General features: G+C 41.5%; 1 protein-coding gene across 4 annotated transcripts in view; it reads right to left on the bottom strand.

The window, feature by feature from the left end:
* Positions 1-27,695, bottom strand: part of WWC2 (WW and C2 domain containing 2) — a 203,976-nt gene that overhangs the window by 21,219 nt on the left and 155,062 nt on the right. For all 4 annotated transcript variants that reach the window (XM_040643367.1, XM_040643368.1, XM_040643370.1 and 1 more), the window contains exons 12-21: positions 27,124-27,253; positions 26,523-26,603; positions 26,339-26,425; positions 22,867-23,059; positions 20,922-21,086; positions 10,956-11,110; positions 8,924-9,122; positions 7,521-7,685; positions 6,129-6,221; positions 3,319-3,561 (exon numbers count right to left, since the gene is read on the bottom strand). In XM_040643367.1, the coding sequence (XP_040499301.1) occupies positions 3,319-3,561; positions 6,129-6,221; positions 7,521-7,685; positions 8,924-9,122; positions 10,956-11,110; positions 20,922-21,086; positions 22,867-23,059; positions 26,339-26,425; positions 26,523-26,603; positions 27,124-27,253 (1,511 nt within the window). The remainder of the gene's footprint in view (positions 1-3,318; positions 3,562-6,128; positions 6,222-7,520; positions 7,686-8,923; positions 9,123-10,955; positions 11,111-20,921; positions 21,087-22,866; positions 23,060-26,338; positions 26,426-26,522; positions 26,604-27,123; positions 27,254-27,695) is intronic.

The following is a 27,695-nucleotide window of genomic DNA, read 5'->3' as shown; positions in this document are numbered from 1 at the left end:
TCTGCTCTATATGAGTGTAGCATACACTTCTCCATGAATTTAGGTTGTTATTTTTTACTCTCCTCATAAGGTTATTAAAAGCTTTCCCTTTACCACAATACGAATTTTAAATTTATTCCTTGATACTTGCTATTCTTTGATACTGTGGTAAAACATATTTTCATAATTAAATTTTCCAGTTGTTTCTGGTTGCCGTATAAATAGCAATGCAATGGACTTTTATAAATGACTCTTCTATTTACGCATCTTGTTAAACTCTCTTATTCTTTGTAGGAACTTGCAGATTTTTAATGTACGCAATATGGTATCTGCCAGTGATGACAGCTTTATCGCCTCCTTTCCCGTCTCTCTGCTTCTACTTTTTTCTTGCCTTACATCGGTTAGAATTTCTAACACAACGCTGAACAGAAGAGCGTTGAATGCCTGTGTTGATTTTAAAGAGAACGATTCTAGTGTTTGTCTACTTAGGACCACATTCGCTTTTGATTATTCTCTGTCAAGTTAAAGACATCATCTCTTCCTAACTTACCAAGAGTTTTAAACATGAACGAGTGTGGATGTTTATCAGTAATTTCCTGCGTCTATTGAGTTGATCAAATGGTTCTTCTACCTAATCTGTTGAGGGGATTCATTGTACTAACAGATCTTTCTAGTGCTAAAAAATCCTTGTGCAATTCAACGTGGTCAAAATGTAGTATCTTTTCAATATATTGTTGAATTATATTTACTCATATTTTATTTAGGACTTTTGCATCTATACTTACAGATGAAACCGGCCTGTGCTTTTTCCTTGTGGTAACATCTTTGTCTAGTTTTGGTACTGAGGATGTTCATGATATAGAATGAGTTGTGAAGTGTTCTCTCTTTTTCTGGTGTCTGGAAGTTTATATAAAATTGAGATAATCTTTGGAAGTTTGGTGGGACTTCCCTACAGAACATCTAGACCTATGTTTTCATTGTGGACAGATTATTAATTACTGCTTTCATTTCTTTAAGACATACAGGATTTTCAACTGTTTCCCCCTTTCATCTGTTCTAATATGTTCTGTTTTCCTAGATATTTGTCCAAATTGTGGGCCTATATCTTTGATATTATTATCTTTTACATTTCAAAATTATCTGTAATTCTATCCCTCTTTACTTCTACAATTTTCTTTATGTGTATCTTTTTTTCACTGATCTTGCCAGAGCTTTGTCTATTTTTGTTTATTTTAGTTTTTTTCAAATAACCAACTTTTTTGTTTTACTGAGCTTCTCTCTACACACTGGATATTAGATAGCCATTAAAACAAACTAGAAGAACAAGCAGTTAGATGAATTTAGCAGTATAAGGTAAAAAAAAGACCCCCAAATTTTTATAATTACTAATATCCAAGGATCTGGAATTTCAGATCACGACAAATCAAAAACAAACAAACAACAAAAAAACCCAGAGATGCAACATTGTGTTTAAATCTATAGTTGTAAAACTCTAATCCAGCTTCGAAAGCCTTGGACCCGCAGGGGTCAAAAGATTGTAATACTTCTCCATCATATTAAAGTTTGTCAATGTCAACCAAGAGTTTGAAATGATTGTTAATGATGAATTCAAAGACTCAAGAGAATAAAAGCAATGGTTATTATCAAGGTGACAAACCCAGAGTTGGTGATTTCAGCTTTTAATGCAATCTCCCACTGTGCAAAGAGACTGCCACACTGTGGCACTGCTCTCCTGGGGGATTATGTCTGTGGACCCCTCACTGGCGGCAGCTACCCTGGACATTGACTATTGCAGGAAGTCTGCACCTCTCCACCCACTGTGGATGAAGTCCCACTACCTGCCCTCAAGACCACGTTGCTACTTCCTCCATGAAACATCTCCTGATCTCACTGTTAAGTGATTTCTCTTGAGGACCTGGTGTATCTTACTCATCTCCTTCGCCGATCTATAAGCTCTTAGAGGGCGCGACAGTGTCTAATTATCCCAGTAGTCTCTATAGGATCGAACACAAGGCCTACAATTCAACTCCCCGCTGAACAGAAAGATACTGATGTTCTGTTGTAGGCCAAGGTTTCTTTCTATCAGGTGGGACATAATACAGATATGTGATATGTTTTGTTGCTTAAACTTTCTCTAAAAATTATTGGGATCAGTCTGATCCCTAAAATTTATTCATTAAGTGTCTGAGTCCCATCCAGGATTAGTAGTGCTGGTCAATTAAATGACTCAGTTTCAGTATAGGACCACACACTAGTGACCAAACAATAACTATGGGCCAAAACGGGAAGTTTATATTACGGACAAGATTTTCTATTAGTTTAAGAAAGTTTATAATCTATTTCAGATTTCCATCCAAAATGGTTGAAAGAGAATAATGTTTTGGCATTTTTAATATTTCAGGTATGTGGAAAATTCTATTAGTATATTACATACGGATGTGGATATACTCTCCTATACCCAAATATGAATTCTAAACTTGAGAGAATAAACCAACTGGATAAATATGCAGGTTCTAGAAAATTTTGTTTGTAGGTAGACGGCAGAACAATAGAAATACTCCCTTAAAATTACCATATTTTTTTCAAGATTAAAAAAAAATTATTTTATTTTGAGAGAGAGTGAGTGAGTGAGCACAGAGGCAGAGGGAGAAGCAGACTCCCCACTGAGCAGGGAGCCTGATGCGGGGCTCGATCCCAGGACCCCGAGATCATGATCTGAGCTGAAGGCAGACGCTTAACCGACTGAGCCACTCAGGCGCCCCTCAAAATACCCTAGTTTTTAATCAGTGATTTTACCTTTTTTTGTATGGTAACCCGTATGGTGAAAGGCAGGGGAAATGCCAATATGTGGAGTTTGATCTTTTTTGAAGGAAGGAAAGAATGTGAAAATTTAGAAGCATTAAAATGAACAATGCATTACAATTTAGGTGGTTCATGAATCTTAAAGAGCTACTCCGAAAATTCAAATGAAATTGGTCATTTATATTAAAAGTTATATTGTATTTCTCTGCCAAGTCTTGTGTTTAGACAAAGACAACTGCTGAGCAGAAACAGACCACCACTCTCCCTTGCAGCTGTGCTCCTTCTGGCAGGTGGCCGGTGGGGTGACCTCCCATCTCTACCCTAGTGGGTGGCAGTACCACTCTCTTAGCAATAGCCTAGGTTTAAAAAAAAAAAAAAAAAAAGGCCTACGACAATGGGAAAAAAGTGTTCTGAGTTCCAGGAAAAGGACCTGAAGACTTGGTCAAAGTCTAAGCTGGGGAAACCTGCACCGGGCCGGCTTTTGGATCCACTCTTTGCACTCCCTTCAGGCACCAGGGGGGACACCGAGATCTGTACCTGTTTCTCAGCTTGTTTCAGAAGCTTCTGGAATCTCTCGTCTTCCATCACACCTGGCGGTAGATCAGTCTCTCCCTGAGCTTTCAGCTCCTCCAGCTTTTGCCTCAAGCCCCTGAGGGCCTGCAGCTCGTCATTGAGGCGGCTCTGCCGGGTGAGAGATGCCTGAAGGTCCAGTTCTAGGTCTAGAGATGTGCGCACTGGGCGCTCTGGTGCTGTTCTTCTCAGGACTGGCTGGCACACCACCTGCAGCGTCAGAAAGCAACACAATAAAACGCCCTTCTTAAGTGGGTGCTCCTTGCTCTGCTCTCCCTCCTCCCTGGCACAGGACAGCAAGCATTTCTGGGCTCCCGGAAGTGAGGCACCACTGGCCAGGTGACCTGCTTTGGCCAATGAAAGGTGAGTGGCAGTGATGTGTACCACCTCCGGGCAGAAGCCTTGCCAGGCCAGTGCGGGATGTGTGGATTTCTGTCCCCCGCTAGCGGGACGGCAGAGATTCAGAGGTGGAGGCCCCATCAGTGTGGGTCTTGAGCAAAGACAAGATGAGCAGAGCATCTAAGACAACCTGCAATGAACAAGTAGCTAAGTGAGAAATAAATCTTTATTGTTTAAACGGCAGAGATGTTTTAAGTTGTGACCCTGGTATAGCCTCTGCTAGCCTGGCCAACGTACTGCACAGAGCCTGCCCTCTGTGAAACAAGACAGACGAGAAACCTACGCTTCGTCCATTTCTGGACCAGCGACTGCAGCCCCAGGGCGTGCTCCTTTAGCCATCGTTTCTGTGGGTGCCGGCCAGAATGTAGGTGCTCAGCGCGGCTAAGATTCTGAGCCCCTCCTCTCATCAATATGCTGAAATCCCAGCTCCTTCCTCGGCTTCCCAAGGTCTAATATCTACTTTCACCAGTGAATCACTGGTGCTCTTCCTGGAGCCAATCTTATCCGTTTAGCAAGAAATAATTACTGTGTATGCGTGAATGATTGTCTTCCAGGGTGGGGGCCAGGGGTGGTAAGCCAAACCCCGGGAAGAGAAGGCCCAACCCGTGAACCCTGAAGACTTGCAGCAGTGAGCTGTGCCACAGGAAGTCAGGGAAGGGAGAGATCGCTCAGGGCCGGTCACGCTTGCTTGAGGAAAGGAAGTCAAATGACGCTGGGTAAGATTGCATCAGCGGATGGGAACAGGAGGGTATTTCTTGCCCAGACTGTTGGCAGTGGGAATGGAAAATAAGAAGTTACTAATAAAAACTGGTACTATTTGATGCTAGAGGAGGGACTCGAATTTGAGAAGTACTTGGGCTTGAAGATCTGGAATGATAGTGGTGCTAATGACAGATGGCAGGGGAGGGCTTGCTGTCCCCTTCCTGTTCCAGAGCCCTCGTCCAGGGCTGAATAGCTTGTACTGGTCCAACACATACTGTTCTAACATTCTCTAACATTTTTATTAGGTTCCGTCTACTCAACCTCTGCTCTAACAAACTTATTACACAGCAGAATCACCGAGACACACACTCTTTGGCTGTATTACTTGTTATTCAAAACCAGAAATCCTTCCCAGTGGTTATGTAGATGGAGCCTTTCCAAGGACTCCAATGTGCAGCGGGGTGCTGGCCCATGTTTAATAAGTGGCTCGGGGCGGGGGCATGGGTGGAGAGAGAAGCATGGGTTGTAGGGTTTGCTGATTTCTATGGTGTACCTACTCCCGCCGTAACTGTTTCCGTGCTGTCAGTGGATGTCACTACATTGGGAAGACCACGCTGCTACCATCTGCTTTTGAAATTTTATCCAGGTGTCAAGGCCAGGGGCCTCCTGCACACTGTCTTTTAGATTCTCCCACCAGATGAGCTCCTTCCTATATTTTTTTAAAGATTTTATTTATCCATTTGAGAGAGAGAGAGAGAGCACACAAGCAGGGGGAGGGGCAGAGGGAAAGGGACAAACAGACTCTGCACTGAGCACGGAGCCCGACACAGGCTCGATTCCACGACCCTGAGATCATGACCTGAGCAGAAATCAAGAGTCGGAGGCTCAACCGATTGAGCCACCCAGGCGCCCAAGTTTCTTCCTTCCTTTCCCCCACCGCACATTCAACAGTCCTGTGTGCTCCCTGAATGCCTCCTTCAGACTGGAGCCTCCTGCGGGCGGTGCCTCCCTCCCCCACAGAGCTTGGCACACGCAGGGCTTCATGCTTATTTAAACGACACATCTCAGCTGAAGTACAACAGCTTAGTCAATTATTACTACACAAATCATTAGTAAGCAAATAACTTTCCATTAGTATGTCAGCTATAAGTAAGCAGGAATTGCTAAACTACTTGAACAGTCCAACTTTTAAATTTATTTAAATATTCTCTTAGACTCAGCCTTTAAGGCTCATTCAGAGACCGATCGCTTCCAGGAAAACTGGAGCTTTCCCCAAAATGTCTGTTTTCTAAGCAAGCTGCTAATACTGTGTACTCCTTGACCGGGTATCCACCCCTCTGAAAAGGTCCTGGGTGTTACACTCTTGCTCAAGAACCAGAGACAGTATGGGGACACATCAACCCACTCAGCAAGCCCCTTTCCATCGATACTGCTCAGTGCATTTCCTGGCGTCATGATCACAGGATCCAAACCGGCGCGGAACGGCTGCTCTCAAGCATACCCTCCCTCCGTCTCTGTAACTAACACGACATCCGCGACTCTCTGGAATCACAGTGGCTTCATTCAGCAGCCCAAGAGCACAGAGCAATGACGCTCAGCAGTTCTGGTATTTATGCCTCACCGTTTGTGATTCCGGATTGGACTGAGAAGGGAGATGTTGTTGAGGGAATACATACCCTTTTGACCCTCAAACTGCGCCGTTCAGTGGAGTTTCTCACAAACAGTGATTTTTTAGCCAAGGTTGAACTGTCACTGTCACTTCGATTCAACTGGCAACAAAGGATAAAAAAAAAAGAAAAGAAAGAAAAGAAAATCACTGCATAACGAGTGCTAGTGGGTTACAACTGAGAAGTTTATCAGGTAAATGCAGGTAGTGAGGAGTTTGTTTCTTTAAGAAAATCCTCCCCAAACAAGTTTTTTCCTGTTCTATGCTTTTCTTAAACAAGTAAGTTTTCTTCCATAATTTCAACAATTGCCTTTTGGTGGTAGTTATCAGAACTCCTGCATTAAGATAATTATACATACTTGGAAATAAAATTATCCCTTGTGTTTTTAGCTAATTTGCAATATTCATTTTTAAAAAGGAAGGCCTGGATAACATAGAGGGTTATAACCAGGTCAGAGTTCAGTCACAGTTTAGAACTACCTAGAACGCCCTTGGCCCAGACAATCGTCCTTACCCCTTCACCTGCTTCAGGTCTTGGCTGAAATGGCACCTTCTCGAGGACACCCACTCTGAACCCTACTTAAACCTGAGACCCTTGTTTTCACCATTCCCAATCCCCCTTAACTTGCTCTGTTTTCCAGAGAATCCGTCTCCACCCACGACCCTTCATGATTAGTTCATCATGTTCGCTGCTTGGCTCAACTCACAAGGATGTGAGCTCTGCAACGGCGGGGCTCTGGGGCTCTTCTGTTCACAGAGGAATTCCAACCAAGTATCTAGAAACATGCTTAGCAGTGGGTGCTTCATAAAAGTATTTGTTGAACTGAATGAATAAATTTAGAATTCCGAAAGTATTTTCTAAACCATTTTATAATTATTACTCTATATTACTGAAAGTCATAAATACTTCCAGAAGTAGAACTTGGCAAACTGATGCAAATCCCACCATATTCTCCACAGAACTGTGAATCTGATTCGGTAGCTAGAGGCATTATTAAAAGAAGATTTTTGTTCTAAAACCCAAGTCGCAATTTTGGTTCTGCGGGATTAATGCGGTTGGAAGTATGTAGGATGTACAGCGGAAATATAAAAAATATTTAAGTCTCAAGTAATTTTAAGTTTCTAAATACAGACTGAAGTACAAATACACCCAACTGCCAGGTCCTTAATTTCACCTGTTTGCCAAATAAATGGCTTAGAGTTCATGAGACCTTAAATTTAGGAAAAGGAAAAAACAACAACCCAAACTGAGAAGCCCCATACGAGTGTGATATTTCGGGTATATTCCCCAGCAGTTCTAGCCACGTGTGACTGCAGTCAGAGTCCGAAGACTGCCAGCACCCAGTCTCTGGTCCTCGGGGGGCCGCTGGCCGGCGGGAGGGCAGGGCCCCGGCCCCCTTACCCGGCAGATGTACTGGCTGCGCTCCCCCGGGGAGAAGGTCTGCGAGCGCACGATCACGCTGCTGCGCACGAAGGGCCGCTGCCGAGCGCTCAGGCCGCTGCGGTCTTTGGGGCGGACCGCCACCCCGGCATCACCTGCCTCGTCCGTGTTTGTCTCTTTATCCACCTGGAACGGAAGTCGGAAATTTGTCAGGAGCGGACGGGCGTGGATACCTGTCTGCTCCGTTCTTCTAAGTACAGAAGAAAGATCTGATCTCACAACAGAGCTGCACCCAGCACTGGGGCCACTTGGGACAGAGAGGTGTCACTCTGGATGGGAGCCCGGGGAGAGGGTTCCCCACTGAGCTAGGAAGTGACCCGCCGTGGGGAGGACAGGTCACCTCTAACACATCAGACCCACACAACGAAGGCTGAGGTTTACAGACAGTAACTGTGATATTGTGGAGAATCTTACCAGGAATACTTCATCATTAAACGCTGCTCAACATTGCGATTAGTTTTTTTTTTTTTTTTTTCAGAATAACGATGGAAGTAATTACATACAAGAAAATGAAAATATATTACAAAGTCAGTTGCACATAGAACAGGCAATTGTATGTATTTGAAAATAGCAATGCTGTGAAGCTGAGTTTGGATTTCTACCGTCTCTTTGTAAATGTCACGAGAAATAAAATGTAAGTAAAAACAGAAGTTTCTCAAAATACAAACTCTCTGGGCACAGGCAGATGTTTATTGTTGATCTTATGTGTATAAAAGAGTTCCGACCTGCCTCGTGCTGGTTTGCTCCTCTGTCGAAGGACGTCTTCGGTCAGGGAACGATACTATTTTGCCCAGGAAGAAAGAACTGGAATTTCCTAGACCCCATTACCAATATCACAAGTTTGAGAGCATCCTCCAAGCTGAAAATGTTTCCTCCCCGTGGGGATGCAGCCTCCACCAACACGTCTCTCGTTCGACTAGCGAAGTTACCGCTGCATAGCTTGGCTGGTGCCTGCCGGGAACCTGTCACCTGCCACCTTCCAGAGCCGACTCCTAGCAGAACCCCCTCAACCAAGAGGAACTTTAAACGTTTACTTCGGGTAAGAAATGGAAATAAACTTTGAGGAATCTTAACACAATTAAGTAGTCATCCTGGAATCTGGTTGTCATTCTGGAAATGCTTTTAATAAATATTCCGAGGACATTTATAGAGATCTAAAGAGCACTATTCATCTTCTTACATAAAATTTAAGCGAAGAATGAATATTTGGGGCCCATTTACAAATTTTACAGCATTTCCACTGCCTCTCACAGCCTACTTCCACAAACGCCTCTCAGGACCCGCTTTGGCACAAAATCAAGACGGGATCAGCACCGGAGCCAGAGTTGGCCTGTGCAGTGCCCACAGAGCCCGCGGGTCCTCACCAGCGCGCACGGCCCGGCCGGCGGCTCAGGCCCGCGGTCTTCGGCACAGCTGCTGTCTGTCCTGCCCGCGTCCTCCTCCACCTCGGGCGCGCTCGGGCACGAGCACAAGTCTCCTGCACAGCTACTGCCCTCTGGCAACTTCACGTCGGCCTCTTGTTCAGCCGCGATTTCGTCAGAGGCCTCGCGCAGCATGGTCAGCCTGCGGGGCGACAAGACAAGAGGAAACAGGTCCTAAGGCAGGCAGGTGTGCGCCCCGGCAGCGCGGTGAATGTGGCTCGCACCCGGGACCCGAACTGTGGCTCAAGTGCTCACGAAAGAGACAACCGCCATGTGAGTCTCTCGCAATATGCGGCAAAATCCCCATACTTCGGTCCTAGAAAGTTAAATGAATGAAATCTGACCTCATTCTAAGACAGTAAAACAGAAATACTCTGAAAATCACATACGAAATTTAACTTTGCCATTTAACAAACTCACTATAATGTGACTTGACATCAGTTATTTATTGTAAAATTAATCATACAACAGGATGGAGTGACTCTGCTAAAAACGAGTAAAGACATAAGCACCAGAAATCTTCATTATCCGGGTACTTGGCTGGCTCAGTCAGAATTTACAGAAAAATAAAATCTTAAAAAAAAATATGTCCATTGTCAACTGTGCTTACAGGCTAGCAGGGTAAAACCCTGTGTAAAGGGAGTTTTACTACTGATGTAACAAGAATCCTAATGCCACACGATCTTGTCTTTAACAAAAGCCACGGCAATGCACATTCGGTTTATAGTGCGTATAAACTGCCTGGAGAGGAACGCCATAGTACCCGCATGGCTTAGAATATTCATGCTTTGTCGAGTTTCATGTCCTTAGAACGGAAACACTTCTTCCACTGATAACTCAAAGTTGAGTTATAATTGTGATTGGTAACCTGACAAATTGGCACATGCCAGTAATTAAACGCCTAGTCATGCAGTGAGCACGGGGGAGCTAGCAATGAATTCTGCGAGCCATAAATTCCTTTGTCCTACAGACCAAGTGTATTTTTTGAAATGTATATGAAACGAATTGTATTTTACAAACACAAAGAAGCCTTAGTATTTAAAAATACCACGATGAACTTTATGATCACTCTATTACTTCTGCACTACTCTGATTCATAACCATTGTAAAGGATGTCTGATAAGGACGAAGTATATCTGTACTTTTTTGCATCACTGATGTAAGCTGTTCTTTCCAAATGTCCAAGAGTTTGTTATTGATGACATATCTTGTCACTGTTAGCTTGTAACAAGTTTTATAAACACACACACGTGCGCACGCATGCATGCATGCTATACATGTGTTAAGAGTAGTTCAAACATATCAGTATAAGCAACTACATATACATTAAAATCAATCCACATAATTTTACATATATACTCTAAAAACTGACGCATTCACTAAAATTTGTTTTAAAAAAACCAGGAAAGACAGTTCTTCACATGTATGTGAATCTAGACAAAAGCTAGAGTAACCTTTGTTTTTTAAAGGGTGGGGGGTGGAGAATGAGGAGGGGGCAGGAAAAGAAGATGGACGTGGAAACAAATAGAGTGACGCCTCAGACGCGGTTTTCTAGAATGTGTGTTCTGATGAGCCGGAAGCTAAATGGTACGATGGTACTTCTTGGTAGTTTAAAGAAAAAGAAAGCACGTTTTTAAATTTATGTGTGAATTAACAATACACGACCACACCTTTCAAAACAGGTATTTTAAGACTTAAAACAGCTCCGGAAAGAGTGTCAGAACTTCAGGAAGCAGGAACAAAGAACTCCCTTCCTGTGCTAACCCTGAGGCTGCCCGCAACTGCACGGCTGCCTTCTTCAATCTCTCATGACCGGAGAGGGTCTTTCCTTTAGTAGCGGCTCCCTGGCATGGCAGTGCTTCCCAAATTCCAGGGTAAGATCTGAACCTATAAAGGTTCCCCCGAAAGTTTCTTATAAGAAAACTAAACACATCCTCTTTGAGCTCCCAGAGAGCAAAGGAAACAACAGCTTTACCAATCTCCATCTGGACCTCTTTGCTCTTCTTCCTGCCCTGGTGGTGGTTCTTCTTCTTCTTCTTCTTCTTCTTCTTCTTCTTCTTCCTGGGCTAATTCCTGTTTCACAGCCAACAGCTCGGCTGAGGTTCTTACAAGTAAGGCTGACACTGCATCCTGGGGAACAGAAGCCATATGGCAATGAACATCATCTATTTTGAGAAATGACTGATAAACTCATCAGATGGGGAGTAAGCTTCCAGCTGTGAAAAGGAAGGTGGTACGGGGCCCAATCCTCCTGTTGAGAACAAATACGAAAGCTCAATAAAATAAAACAAAAAGCAACAAGCAAACCAACCAACCTCCAGCTGTTTTAAAGCAATCAAAGAGCAACACAGGCAATCAGCACTAGAGGCCAAGATCCCAGGGAGAAGAGAAATGCAAGGAGGTGAAGCGACATCACTGCTGCTCTTCTCCCTTGGGGACGTGTGTCAGCTCTCGCGGTGAGGCGCACAGGCTAGAACCGCGGCTGCACGGAACAGCGGCAATCTCGGTAAGATGCAAAGATGAACACTGCGCTGAAGGGCAGTCAGCGTGCGAGGGGCCAGAGAAAGGAACGGTAGCGAGCCCAGCATTCTGCACAATATTCTTGTTGTGCTGTTTGCCGTTCCTAGCAGCATATGTGAAAGCAAGAGGTGAGAAACTAAACAAAACCCAGCTGTGAGGAGGCTAAAACAGGAAACAGATGCTTCAGTTTCCTTATGGTCCCGGGTCTTTTTTTTTTTTCCTAGTGAGAGGAAAATTGGAACTCAGGTCCTCCAAGTGATCCAGGCGATCTGTAACTTGCCTTCTGGAAGAATATTAAATCCTCTCTGGAGGAAGGTATCAGCCAGAGCCTCTATCGTTCTTCATACCTAATGGCCAGCAACCACTGGAAACAGGACCCAAGGACTGAAGGTCAAGAACAGCAAGAGATAGAAAGAGGCAGCTCTACAGGTGATCCCTACACTACAGTTATTCAGAGAAGGAATTTAAGTTGTTACAGCTAAGATGTTCAAGAAAACTGACGCAATGATGGAGAATTGAACTAATGTATACAGAAAGACCACCGCATTAGCGCATCAGAGTGAGACTGCTAAAAATCAAAGAAAGAGAGAAAAATCTTATAAACAGTGAAAAAAAAAGAGGCATTACTTTCGAAGGATCAACCATTCTGCTGCAGCTCAACAGAATCAATGGAAACCAGATGACAACAACACGGTATCTTCAGTGTGTTCAGAGAATTAACTGCCTGCCCACCTGGAATTCTGAATATGCAGAAAACAAGTTCTTCACAAGTGGAAATAAAGACACTGCCAGAGCTGCACTAGAAGAAATACCAGAGGGAGTTCTTCAAGCGGAAGGAGAATGACCCAAATGGAAGCACAGGAATGCAGAAAGAAATGAACTACACCAGGAAGGGTAAAGATGTGGGGAAATCTACACGAATACTGACTGTCAATAAAACAATCCTACCTTGTGGGGTTTAGAACATACGTACCTAAAATACATGACCAATAATTTCACGGAAGGAGGAAAGGGAATTGATAAAGTCTTTTAAAATTCTTAGACTGCCTGGGAAAAAGTAAAAGCATGAATTTAAGGTAGCATCTAAAAACGCAAGGATGCACGTTGTAATCACCGGGGACACAGCAAAAAATAAAAGACTGTGTTACCAGTGATCTAATAGGAGGGAAAATGAAAATTTGAAAATGCTTGACTAATCCAAAAGAAGGAAAATAAGGAACAGAGACAGTACTTCCAGAAAACAAACAGTAAGACAATAGAGTCAAACCCAAATATATCACTAATAGCATTAAATGTAAATGAAATAAATATTTCATTAGAAGGTAAAGATTTTAAGACTGGATAATAATCCAAAACCCACTATATACTGCTTACAAGTGAAATGCTTTAAATCAGAGAATTCAGACGTGTTGAAAGTAAAAGGCTAGAAAAAGATAAAACCGTGAAAACACTAACCAAAAAGGGGCTGAGATACCTTTATGAATACCAGACAAACAGATTTTAAAACAAGAGGTATTAGAACAGATAAAGAGGGATATTTTATAACAATAAAAGGGCCAGTTGAACAGAAAGACACAACACAGTGCTAAATTTATATTTACCTAAGAATAGAGACAGAAAATTCAGAAAGCAAAGACTAACAAAATAAAAGGAGAACCAGACATCTATAATCGTAAGTTGGAGGATTTTAATATACCTCTCAACAACTGGTAAAATACGTGAACTGAAAAATTAGTAAATGTGGAAGATTTGAAGGACAAAATCAACAAACTTGACCTGCAGAATGCGTTCTTGTCAACACACAGAACTTTTACCAAAACTGACCGTGTGCTAAGCCATAAAGCAAGTCTCAATATTCTGCATGATTGAATAGTATGTACTCTGTTCTTGAAAACAGTGAAATACAGCCAGAAATCGATAATAAAAAGATAACTAGAAAACACCATTGTTTGGGAATTAAGTAAATATACTTCTAAAAAAACCTCACAGATCAAAAAAGAAGTTACAATAGAAATTATAAACTATTTTACATTCAATGATATTTTAATAATCTCATATTATCAAACTTGTGAAAAGCAGCCAAAGCTGTGCTCAAAAATAATTTTTTAGCCCTAAATGCATATATTGGAAAAGAAGGTTGCTAAACAATGATCTATCTCAAGAAGTAAAAAAAAGTACAGCAAATTAAAGCTAAAGAAAGTAGAAGAAAGGAAATAATAAAGAAAGGAGCAGAATTAACAAAATAAAAAACACATATGTAAATAGAAAAAAATCAACGAGGACAAAAGTTGTTTCTTTGAATAAAATAAAAAACCTGACGAGTTCCTAGCAAGAGTGAGAAAAAAACAGAAATGGTAAAAATTACCCATGTCAGAAACAAAACAGAGAACATAGCAAAGGCTTTGCATATATGAAAATAAGAAGGTATCATGAATAACTTTGCCAGAATTTTGGTAATATAGATAAAACAGACAAACCCTATGGAAAATACTACTTTTACTAAAGTGAATGCAAGTACAGAAAGTTGGACTAGTCCTATACCTAATAAAGAAATTGAATCTGTAATTAAAAAACAATCCACCAGCCCTTTTCAACTGGAATTCCATGAGAATTAAGCCTAATGACCTCCAACATCATTATATTAAAACAAAACAAAACGTTAACATCTAGAATGGTATAAGTTATGTGTCATCCTTGGGAGAAATAAGAAAGTAGTCATTGGAAACATTTTTTATAGTGCTTACTTCTTTTTTTGCAGAGCCTCAGTTGAGAAAGGCTGCTTTTCACAAAGAAAATTACAGGCGAGGCTGGTGAATTTTCTTGGGAATTCTTCCAAATATTTAAGGAAGATATGACACCCATCTTACAAAAACCTTCTGCAGAGAGTAAAAAAGGAATGCTTTTTAACTTATATTATGAAGCCTGTAAAACCTTGATATCAAAAAAATGACATTACAAAAAAAGAAAACAAAGGACTAATCTCTTTCACGAACATAAATGAAAAATAACCCAAACACAAAATCAAGAAATCAAATGCAGCAACGTATATAAAAACACATATAAGATACACCATAATAAAGTCTGTCCTATTCTAGGAATCCAAGGGTGGTTTAACATTCAAAAGTCAATCAATGCATAATCCGCCACATTAAGAGAATAAAAGAGAACAACTGTGTAATCAATTTAAGAGGTAAGTAAACAGTAAAAATGTTTCATAAAATTCAATATCCATGCATAATAAAAAGTCTTAGCAAACTAGAAAGAGCAAGAAACTTCTTTAATCTGATAGCGATTATCTATAAATAGCCTCAAAAATCATTCTAAATGACGAATTATTGAAAGCCCTCACTTTGAAAAAAGTATAGTATCTACAGATATAGACAACTAAGCCAACAGAATATCCACGAACAGACTCCCACATATGCAGGCCATTGGACTCATGACAAAAATAACATTGTGATGCAACTGGGAAAGAAAATTTTTTCAACAAATGATGCTGGATCAATGAACTATCACATGGATAAAAAGGAATCTTGACTCCTACCTCACACCTTACACAAAAAATAATTTCAGATGAACTGTAGATCTAAACGTGAAAGGTAAGGCAAGAAGGCCTTTATAAGACAATACAGTAAACCATTCTCATGATCCTGGGGTAGGCAAACACTTCTTAAATAGCAAAGCAAAGCACTAAGCATACAGGGAAAAATTGATAAAGAAAACTACATTAAACCTGAGTATACTTCCAGTCACCAAAAGCCAACATTAAGAAAATGAAAAGGCAAGCCACAGAATAGGAAAAGATATTTGCAAAAAACATATTGGACAAAACACTCCAGTCTAAAATTAAGAACTGCTAACAAAAAAAGAGAATCCGATAGAAAAATGGGCAAAATCTTGAACAGACATTTCACAAAAGATGACATCCATCTGGCAATTAAAGACTATAATCAGGGAAACACAAAAAAACAGGAGAGTACTATGTATCTATTGCAACAGCTAAAATGAAAGAAGATAAAGACATGTACGAGATGCTAATAGCAGCACTACTCATCATAGCTCCCAAATTAGAAACTCAAATGTCCATCAATAGCAGAATGAACAAAGAAAGTGTGATATAATGATACAATTATCTACCACACAACACTGAGCACGGATGAACTACAATTACACGAAACAACACAGACGACTTGCACAAGCATAATGCTGAATACAAGATGCCAGGCATAAAAGAACATATACTGAATGATTCCATTATGTAAAGTTCAAAGACAGAGGTCAGAATAGAGATTGCCTTTAGGGGACAGTGGTAATGACAAGATGGGGCACAAGGGAGGACTCTGGGGTGCTGGTAATGCACTATACCCTGGGTGGTAGCTTTGTGTGTGTTGACTTTCTGAAAATTCATTGGAAAATTCACACTGCATTTGTATACTTTGCGATAAATCTCTCCATCACTCCTCTCCAGAAAAGAAACAAGTTAAAGTGAGATTAGAATAAGATAAGAAGTGCAATAAAAATGTATATATACATGTAACAACACTGTGAACCTAAGAAACACCTGTAGAATACTCACCCAGTAAGAGCAGAGAACACATTCTTCTCAAGGGCACCTGGAACATTCTCCAGGAATGGCAGCATATGCTAGGCCATAAAACAAGCCTTAGTAAACTTAAAAGGACTGAAATCATACAAAGTATGTTCTCTGACCACACTGTAATGAAATCAGTAATCAGTAACACAAGGAAATCATAAGAAGTAACAAAGATGTGAAAATTAACACATTCCTAAAAAACCAATAAGTCAAAGAAGTCACAAGGAAAATCAGAAAATACTGAAGAGATGAATGAAAATTCAAACACACCAGAGTCGGTAAGATGGTGCCCCAGCAGTGCTCAGCAAGAAATTTACAGCTAGGAGTGCCTGTGTCAAAGCAGAAGATCTCAGCTCTATAACCTAACCTTCTATCTTAAGAAAATGGAGAAAGGGGCGCCTGGGTGGCACAGTGGTTAAGCATCTGCCTTCGGCTCAGGGCGTGATCCCGGCATTCTGGGATCGAGTCCCACATCAGGCTCCTCCACTATGAGCCTGCTTCTTCCTCGAAAAAAAGAAAAAGAAAAAGAAAATGGAGAAAGAGTAAACCTAAAGTAATTAGAAGGAAGGAAATAAGACTACTCCCTCTCTCTCTCTCTCAAAAAAAAAAAAAAAAAAAATCTCAGGGTTGTCAGATTGAGTCCTGTGTCAGGCTCCATGCTGGGCCAGAGCCTGCTTAAGATTCTCTTTTTCCCTCTCCCTCTGCCCTCCTCCCTGTCCCTCTCTAAATAATAATAATAATAATAATAATAATAATAAAAAAAAAAATAATAACAACAACAACAGATAATAATAATAATAATAATAATAATAATAATAATAATAATAATAATAATAATAACAACAACAACAGAGTAGAAATTCATGAAATAGCAAATAGAGAAATATTAGAGAAGATCAGTGAAACCAAAAGGTGATTCTTTGAAAAGATTCAAAGAAGTAAAAACCTTTAGCTAAACGACCAAGAAAAATAGAGAAAAAGCTCAAATTACTGAAATCAGGAGCCAAAGAGGGACTACCACTCTCAACTCTACAGACATAAAATGAATTATAAGGGTTACTACAAACAACTGTTTGCCAACAAGTCAGACAACCTAGATAAAATGAACACATTCCGGAAAGACACAAACTACTCGAAGTGACATTATAACAAAATTGTGAGTAGACGTATAACAAGTAAGAGACTGAATTAGTAAACAAAAATCTCCCCACAAAGTCCAAACCCAGAAGGCTTCCCTGCCGAATTCTACCAAACATTTAAAGAAGAATTCATGCCAATTCTTCTCAAACTCTTCCAAAAGACAGATGATGAGGGAATACTTCCTAACTCATTCCCTGAGGCCAAAATTACTCTGATGTCAAAACTAGACAAAGACATCGGGAAAAAACTGTGAATACGGACAAAAAAAGTTCTCAACAAAATACTAGAAAACTGAATCTAGTAACATAAAAAGGATTATACACCATGACCAAGTGGGATTTATCCTAGGAACGCGAGGTTGGTTTGACATCTGAAAATCAATAAACCATATAAACAGAATAAAGGATAAAAACCACATGTCATCTCAATAGATGCAGAAAAGCATTGGTTAAATCCACAGCCTTTACAATAAAACACTTAACAAACTAGGAAACAGATTTCCCTCAACTTGAACAACTACAACAAACCACAGCCGAAATCATACGTAATGGTGAAAAACTGAAAATTTCCCCCTAAGATCACATCCATGACAAGGGTATCTGCTCTCATCACTTCTTGCGATATAATGGAAGTTCTAGCCAGGATGGAGGGGCAAGAAAAAGAAATAAAAAGCAATTGGAAAGAAGAAAGAAAAAAGACCAACTCTATTTGCAGAAGATACGATCTTACATATAGGAAATGCTAGGGAATCCACGAAAAAACGATTTGACGTAATAAACCTGTTCAGTAAGATTGCAGGATGTAAGACAAGTAGTCAAAAATCAATTGTGCAATGAATACTCTGAAAATGAAATTAAGAAAATAGTTCTATTTACAACAGCACCCAAAAGAATAAAATTGACAAAAGAAGTGAATTTTGGGCTCTGAAGATGGTAATACATTTTTTCAAAGAAGTTAATGAAGACCCAAATAAATGGGAAGATATCCCATATTCATGATCAGAAGACTTAAAGCTGCTAAGATGACAATACCCTCCAAATTGAACTACAGACTCAAGGAAATCTATATAAAAATCCTAGTTGCCTTTTTTTTGCAGAAATTGACAAAATAACTAAAATTCATATGGAAATGCAAGGGACCCAAATAGCGCAAACCATCTTAAAAAAGAAAAACAAAGCTGGATGACTCACATGTTCTTATTTCAAAATAACTACAAAGCTACAGTCATCACGGTAGTGTGATTTTGGCACAAATACAGACATACAGATTAATAGAACAGAATTTAGAGTTCAGAAATATAAATGATCACACTTGCGGTAAACTGACTTTAAGAAAGGGTGCCAAGATAATTCAGTGGGGAAAGACTAGAATAGCATAGTGTTTTCAACTAAGTGGTACTGGGAACAATTGCATACTCACCTACAAGAAAATGAGATTGGACCTACTCCTTATTTCACACATAAAGAACAACTCAAATGGATCGGAGATCTGAAAATAAGACTAAACTTAAAAACTCTCAGAAGAAAAGAAACACAGGAGTTAATCTTTATTATGTTCGGTTGGGCAAAGTCTTCCTAGATATGACACCAACTGCACAAGTAATGTAAGAAAGAAACAGACAATCTGGACTTTTATTAAAATTCTAAAATTTTGTACTGCAAACAAAGCCATCAAGAAAGTGAAAAGAAACTCATAGAATGAAAGAAAATATCTGCAAGTCATTTATTGGATAAGGGACTTGTATTAAGAATATATGAGGAACTCTCATAATAATATAATAATAAAGATAGAATAATCAAGTAAAATAATAAAGAGATAAGAACCCATTTAAAGGGGCGCCTGGGTGGCACAGCGGTTAAGCGTCTGCCTTCGGCTCAGGGCGTGATCCCGGCGTTACGGGATCGAGCCCCACGTCAGGCTCCTCCACTATGAGCCTGCTTCTTCCTCTCCCACTCCCCCTGCTTGTGTTCCCTCTCTGGCTGGCTGTCTCTATCCCTGTCGAATAAATAAATAAAATCTTTAAAAAAAAAAAAAAAAGGACCCATTTAAAACACGAAGGATGCAAATAGACAGTTCTCAAAAAAATTTAAAAATATACTCATGGCTAGTAAGTCCATGAAAACGTGCTCAATATCATTAGTTATTAGGTAATTATAAATCAAAACCACAATGAGATAGCACCTCACACCACACGGCATGGCTAAAATCAAAAAGACAGACCAATGACATGTGGCAAGAGCTGGGATGACAGGAGCCCTCGTACATTGCTGGTGAGAATGTAAAATGGTACACCCACTGTGGAAGACAGCTTGTCAGTTCCTCAGAATGCTAAACCACAGAGCTACCACACGACCCAGCAGGTCCACTCCTAGGTACAAACACCAAAGAGAAATGAAAACGTATGTCCAAACAAACCCTTATACAAATGTTCACAGCAGCAATAGTAATAATAGTCAAAAAGCAGAAACAGCCCAAATGCCTACCCACTGATGAGCAGATAAAAGGTGATATGTCCATATAATGGAGTATTATCTGGAAATATAAGGAATGGGCTACTAATACATGCTAGACTATGGATATACCCTGAAAACATGATGCTAAGTAAAAGAAGTATTATTCCATTATGTGAAATGTCCATAGTCAGCAAATTTATAGAGATAGAAAGATGAGTGGTTGCCTCGGGGGAAAGGCCTTCGGGAGAACAGGAGCCACTGCTAATGGGTACAGGGCTTCTTTCTGGGATGACCACAATGTTTGAATACTAGACGATGGTGGCCCAACTCCGCGAATACACTAAAAACCACTAACTGTGCCCTTCAGATGGGTGAACTGTAGGCTTTCAGTGGAGGAACTGTATGGTATGTGAATTACACCACACCAAGCTGTTACCGACATTTACCCACTGTGTGACCATCACATCAGCACTCTCCAGGGTCCAAGTCCTATGTCATCATCCTGCGCGCCTTATAGTGTCGGCCACAAACCGGGGCGTGTGATACAAGCTTGACCAGCACGCCTGCTTCCCTTTCACCACCTACCACGACATCCACTGTCGTTTCTGGCACACAGGAGATGATCAATAATTATCTGACTTGTGCTTGGTAAACTCCTTCCTCACGGATAACCGAAAATGAACTTGGTAACAATATTCACAGATGCCAAGTCAGTGATGAACGGCCTCCCAAAATGCCTCTCCGGAAATTTTTTGAAGTGCTGAATGTGGATGACTGTTGGTTACAACAAACTTCTTAATAGAAAATATTTATCACTTCATTGATGTAACAAATAGAAACTAAGACACTCATTAGCCTCATAATTGAACAGCTGTGAATGATGCGAGTTCCTGACGTATAACCTGACAGTGGAATCAAAGATGTGAACACAACATAGGAAAGTATAAATTTAAAGCAAAAGGTTTTCCATGGTCATCTAACCCAGCTAAGACTCCACATCAGTTTATTCCGATGGAAGGAAGTGTGAGCAGAAATGAGTGATTCTTTTATAAACTATACTCGAAAGGCAGCTGGAAATTATCTTTCTTTCTGCTTCATCATTGTTAGGAAGCTGGGAGGAAGGGGTAAGCTTGGGAAGGAAGGGTAGTGAAAGTCAGCAGGAACACGCCGGTACGCCAGCATTCCACATTATCTCCTTTAGGCATGATGCCTATTTACTCCAATCCAGACTCACCAAGTCTCTAGTATGTATTAACGGCTGATTTGGTTGGAATACGGAGTCCTCGTTTTCTTCGTCATTCTTTTTGCGAGACATTTGCTTGGAGGGAAGCAGGTTATACCACAGAGTGAAAATCTCGTTGGAAAATGGTAAATCAGCCAGACTGATCTGAGTTCCAGCCTATGTGAAATGAAGGGGGGGGGGGGGAGAAGAGAAAATAAAATGTTTAAATTCATATTTGCTTCCTCTCACATAATTAAGATTATTGGGCAAGTCTGTTTTAGGGTTAAAAAAATGCAATACTCATGACATAAAGCATTGGTGGATTTTTTTTTTAAACCTGAGGGTGTGGCTGAGTAAGAAATAACCCCAATCTAGAAGCCAACCCTAGGATTATTTTGTGAGATGCTATTTTGCTAAAACCTAATGACTAAGCATGCAACTTTTTGTATTTTTTAACAAAAAGTCAAAAAATTAATTAAAAAATTAACGACTAAGCATAAATCATAATACCTCTTACAATACGCTGTAAGAGTCATTTGATTATTACTCACAAAAACCCATTATCCAGTGTAAGATTCAAAAACAAATAAAAACTCTACTGTGGTTCTTGAATTCGAGACCAGATAGCAAAATTTTTCTTTGGATTAGCTGAATGTCAAAAAACGTTTTTATATTCCAGCAAATGACACATATGAGTCAGAATCTAATTAAACTGTGCCATTTTTTAAAAGGCTATTAATTAACATATTTACTAACTTTAAGGAGCTTTTGACACACATATCTATTGTAGTAATCTGAGAGCCTAATGAGTCTGCTATCTTTGCTTCTTTTTTTATTGTCAGGTAATATTATCAAATATTTTTTTCATATAAAGAAAAGGAAATACTCATAAGAAATCTATCACCCTGGGGTGCCTGGGTGGCTCAGTTGGTTAAGCGACTGCCTTCGGCTCAGGTCATGATCCCAGGGTCCTGGGATTGAGCCCTGTGTCAGGCTCCTTGCTCAGCAGAGAGCCTGCTTCTCCCTCTGCCTGCTACTCTGCCTGCTTGTGTGTGTGCTCTCTCTCTCTGGGTCAAATAAATAAATAAAATCTTAAAAAAAAAAAAAAAAAGAAATCTATCACCCTTGTAAACTTTGTTCATCATGAAGCATGTTTTTGGGTTTCCTATCGTACCACAGAGAAAAGTTCAACCAGAAACCCTTGCTGTTGTCTGGACACATGGGCACCCCCTCGACACCTGCATTTGAACACCTTGTGTCACTTTTCTAGTATGTAATGGTATTCTGGTTATTATGTACAATGGTGTGTTAAACTCATCATTACTTATACATGAAGTCTCTTTCGTTAGCATTTAAACATCATATTCCTCTAAATAGCAACATTTAGGTCTTCCTAGAAGCTATGATACCATGGCTGGGGAGAATATAATAAAGGGACTGTATACTCAGTCTCCTGCTTAATTTAAACTTAAAACAGTGAATTACGTGTGGGATGTCTTTTGGATATCTGGCTCCATCATTCACTAGCGGTGTGACCCTGGACACATTACCTCACTTAGCAGTCCTTTATCTGAAAATAGGGGTACTCATACCTTTTCCCTGAGACTGTCACGAGGATTCAATGAGATAATGTATACAGAACACCCAGCACAAGACTCATGTTGGGAATAATAAGCATGCTCCGGAGCGATCATCTTGACAGAGGTCAAGGGTAGAACGGGAGATAGATTTTATAGGAAATCACAATTAATAAGCAGATTTGAAAGGTCTTGAATAAGAGAATGAAAACCAGAAATCACTACTTCAGATAAAAAAATGGAACCACCGCTGGCTGTGCCCGAGGCGCTGGGCAGATGTACGGTGGGATCAGGGCTGGCGAAGTGGCAACGAGAGAGTTCTTTTCAGCAAACCCCAACCATGGGTCTTCTGTGGGGACGGGAACTCTGAAATGACCTACCAGGCATTCTTCGCTTCGGTGCTTACTAACAGAGCAAAGATCTACTCTCAGCGTCTTCTGCTGTAAGGCTGTTTGGGAAATGGCCACTCTGAACATATCATTGAATAAGATGGATTCTGTGGCTGGATGGACTTTTGTTCGAAACAGACAGCTGACATCCGTCGAGGAGGGAAGCAGAGCAACCCTAAAATATCTGCAAAGAACAAGAGTAAAATGGATTTCACAGGTACTTCAATTACACCAGATTCACAGCTGTCGTCTGAAATCATCTGCAAAAGAGAGAAACACAGGGGACCATGGAGTTCATTATCAACCCAGAGCTTTGCTGCCATGATGGGCCCGTCTGCGCTCCGCGGCACAGAGCCTCTGTTCCTCACCCACTCATGCTGATGGTGCCCCTGAGCCTGCCACTCTCCACAGGGCTGCGGCGAAGATATGACGGGGAAGAGAACGGGAGGAAAAAACCCACGGAGCAGATGAACTGAACGTCCCACCTGCCCGGGTACAGCCAATTCCAAAATACAGTTTTCTGAGCCTGGGAAGATGGGATCATGCTTAGCAAGCTTTGTCCCAAAGAATCCTCACCCTCCAGTATTCAGCAAGGGATGCTGGCGATCATTTCCCAGGAGTGGGATACACGACCCTACTAGTGAGGAACGGTTTTCCAGCATATTGTGAAGCAAACTCACAAACATTATTGTAGAGCATCACAGAAGTTTCAGGAACAACTGTTTCTAGGCTTATGCTTTGTAAAATTCAGAGGAAGAGTTACAGAAGAACAGAACTTCTAATATTACTTGCAGGTGATTTTTCTAAGCACACGTTCTATAAGGATTTGCAATTCTTAGAAATGGCACGAGGTTTTCTTTTAAATCCCAGAAAGAGGGGCGCCTGGGTAGCGCAGTCGTTAGGCGTCTGCCTTCGGCTCAGGGAGTGATCCCGGCGTTCCGGGATCGAGTCCCACATCAGGCTCCTCCGCTGGGAGCCTGCTTCTTCCTCTCCCACGCCCCCTGCTTGTGTTCCCTCTCTCGCTGGTTGTCTATCTCTGTCACATAAATAAATAAATAAATAAATAAATAAATAAATAAATAAATAATCTTAACAACAAAAAAATCCCAGAAAGAGAACGCCCATTAAATCCCTCCCCCCTAATTCGGGCTGATCTAATTCCGATTCTAAAAGACGTCTTTCTCCAATTAGGAAAACTGTAAATTCACAGGCAGGATGGAGGGACATCCTATTATTTCTGTATTTTATATCATAACATAAAATTGGTGATGGATTATGGATAATTACAGAATTATTAGAACATAAAAACTGATGATGGAGATCAGCCTTAGGGGACTAGGGGGCCTTGGGCTGCTGCTGGTAAGGCTGGAGATTCGGCAGAGGAAATCTGTTTTCGAAAGCCAGGAGGGGAAGTACATTGCAGAGCTGGAATGGAGGGAAGCAATTTTCTGCTTCTCCAGACCTCAGTTTTCCTCTGTACCAGTGGCTGAACCACATCTGTGACTCCGAGATGTTTCCACCTGAAGAACAGTGTGACACGGTTAAGAGCCAACGGCACCGGGGAAAGAAGGTAGGGGTGCTTTTCCTTTCATTCTGCTGTAGGTGGGGTCTCTCCACACTGGAGTCAGCAGCCACTACAAAAACACCGTGCCTGCTGCCAGCCAGCTGGAACATGAGGTCTGCCTGGTGTAATTAATAACCAGAGAGTAAATTTTGAAGTTTGTGGGGGGGGGGGACTATTTTAAGATCTTTCATTTTTGGCAGGGTCATTACTTAGACCAAGGCTTTCCTGCAGGGGCTTAAGAACACAGCACTAGACATGTCAGGAAGGTGCAGACCAGTCAGACGAGTAACTGCCCACGAGCTGGGGGCAGAAGAGCCCGCTGCACGCACTGCCTGAGGACTGCCATTGGTCCTGAACTGTGCTGGTTGTCACCCTACCTCAGGGGCACCTTGTGACTTCCCAGAGGAAAGTGAGAGCGACCGTGATTGGCTTGGCAGCGACACAGTCGAGGAGGCCTGCCCTCACAGCACGAGGTTAAAGAAGGTGCGTGTTCTAGGGGACTTCTACAGTTTTCCCCTGGATTTGTGGGATGGCTCTCCTTGCTCATAGGTTCAATCCCTGATGGAACGGTCTTCCCCTAGATACGCCGCACTGAAATGAAAAGGCTGCCAGTGCTCCAACATCTCAGCCTATTTACTGGTAAGGAGAAGTCACAAATAATGTCAAGCCAGTCTTCCCTGAATACTACTGACTGGCCTTCCTAATCTCGGTCTCGGGAAACAGGCTCTCTGGGGTGACACAGACATTCCCCAGGAAGCCTTCCCTCCTTTTGGTCTCCCTATTTAATGCGGACACCCCTTGCCCCTTGATGCACACCTTGACTTCAGGAGATCTTGCAGCCCACTCCCCTCCTGGAATCCTATTCCACTCTAGCTTTGATGACCGACAATACACAGACATCCACTGGCTCTAGTCTTCTGCTGTCTACTGAATAATCCCCATGTGGCCTCTATTTTTATTTAGATGAAGTTTCTTTCCTCTGACAATAAGAGTAATCGGATGTGAACTGAAATGTAAACCCACAGGGAAAACATCCAGAACTCTTACATGTACTCTATTAAATGTCCTTCTCATTTAGAAATATACACTATCACTAAGGAAAACATCCACCTGGCTGGGTACAGAGTCTCGGGGGTCACCCCTCAACAGCTCTTTTTTATTCCAAGCCTTTACACTGGCAGACTGAACATATTATTAAGTGCGGGGCTACACACAGAGATTCTGAATTTGAAGTCAGAGGTGCTAAGTTGAAATCTGGCTTCTTTCTAGTGCTCTCTAGCCATGGACCTTTAAGAGAGGCCCCGAAAGTCTGACTCCAGAGAATGTGAATGGTGGCGAAGATCGCTGGAGATACCTGTCCAGAGAGAGTCCCCAAGCAACAGGCTACATAGCATTATGACATCACTTAAAATGAAGTAACTTTAAGAAGTTAATGGTCACAGGGAAGTCAATGCTCGACGCTAAGGAATGATACTCTTACGTACAGCATGATATGGTGTTTGGCAAAGTTGTATTGATAAATGAAATTTAATCACTATGTTTTCATGTAAAAGATCAGAAAATTACTTCAAACCAACAGCAGCCATAATTAGGCAACAATAAGTATTTTAATTAAATTAAAAGAATCAGACCCCAACATAGCATAACACAGAATTTCTGGTTGTAAAGGAAGATGAAAAAAATCTTGGTTCTTATGCTTAATAATGAATTGGTTGAATAGGGATCAAAATCTAATATGCTTTTTGCACATTCTCCTTTTCTTTTCATTTTATCCACTGTGGATTCAGATTTGATCAGCCCTGCTATGTCTTTTCCATCTTCATCCAGATGAACTGCTCAATTACGGTGTACAATTTATCATATATGAACAATGTTCAGTTCTTCGCTAATTTTACTTACACTTTTGAAGTATGAGGTATCAAGAAGGCATGAAGATTTCGGAGTTGTGCTAAAATCACCATGAAACTGGACCTTTTTGCATCATATCTGTCAAAAGAGAAGCTGATGAAACAGGGAAAGAGCACAGGCCACTCGCCCCAGCACCGAGTTCCAGAACTGTCCCCCTCCGTGTGCGCTCCCTTACCTGAGGCCGATCTGCACCTGGGCAGTCTCCACGATGGCGACATCCCCTTCACTGTAGGGAACATCTTCAACTTCACTAGGCCTAGGGACAGGGCAACAGGGGCGGAGGTGAACCATTTATAAACAGGGGTACTGACTGTTAATGGTTACTCTTTGCCAATTACTGATTCTGAATGAAAACCTGAATTAACAGGACTCCTCCAGGCCCAGGGGACCTGACCCCAGTGAAAACTCACTCTTTTAGATCTTTCTTCACCTTTTCAAGAGGAGTCTGCCCCTGAGCCATTAGTGGACAGACTTCCTGACGCCTGACTTTTCTGAGCCTCCCTGGGGTACCCCACACCCCGAGACACATTCCAGGCTTTCAGAAATACACATGAGAAGATTCATGTGCCAAACAGGTAGTGGCCAGCAACTCCAACATTCTCATCAAAATTAGGTTTTAAGTCTCCAAGCGGGTCAGATGGGATGTGTTTGTTACACTGAAATTTTCAGGCCCACCATTTCTTTAACGCCTATCGCCCTTCCACTGCAAAGACTGGACGCTCACAGGCTAGAGCCCACACGCACGGCTAGGAGGAGAGACGGTGTAACCGAAAAGCATTTTCACGAAAGCTTCGTAGACCCCACTGTCTCCAGCCACAGACTCATCAGACACGGCAGCCGACACGCAGGCAGTCTTCTCCCCGAGCAGCTGCATCACTCGTCTTTTTGGTAATGATTTTTCCACATCTAGGGAGGGGAGAGTGATCGCACTAATTAGGATTTATTATTAGGAAAAGTTAAGTATAAAAATACACACATGGTTTGGTTATGAGAAATGCAAAGAATTTGCATCTGAGAATCGAAGATGTTACTACTGGAGTCAACAGATGGGGCCCGTTCAAGGCACCACGTTACAGAGGTCCCTGGGATGCCGGTTATATATTTGAAGGAAAGGGACACATGACATACATTCCCATCCATCTCTTGCCTCTCTCTGTTAGGGATTCACTGCAGTTATCTGCTCGGCTGCAAGGAGCGAGCTGCGTCCCTCAACTATTAAAGATATTTCTCTAAGAGACAGCATCTCGCTACTCAATGGCAAGAAAGGTTTCCGCCTCTTTTGCTCTCTCCTTCTCTCCACACGCCATATCCTACATCTCCTGTGCTACCACGCTAACAGAAGGTAAAG

Source organism: Ursus maritimus, unplaced genomic scaffold, assembly GCF_017311325.1.
Source record: "Ursus maritimus isolate PB19 unplaced genomic scaffold, ASM1731132v1 scaffold_28, whole genome shotgun sequence".
NCBI classification, from domain to species: domain Eukaryota; kingdom Metazoa; phylum Chordata; class Mammalia; order Carnivora; family Ursidae; genus Ursus; species Ursus maritimus.
This window is presented reverse-complemented; position numbering and strand designations above follow the sequence as displayed.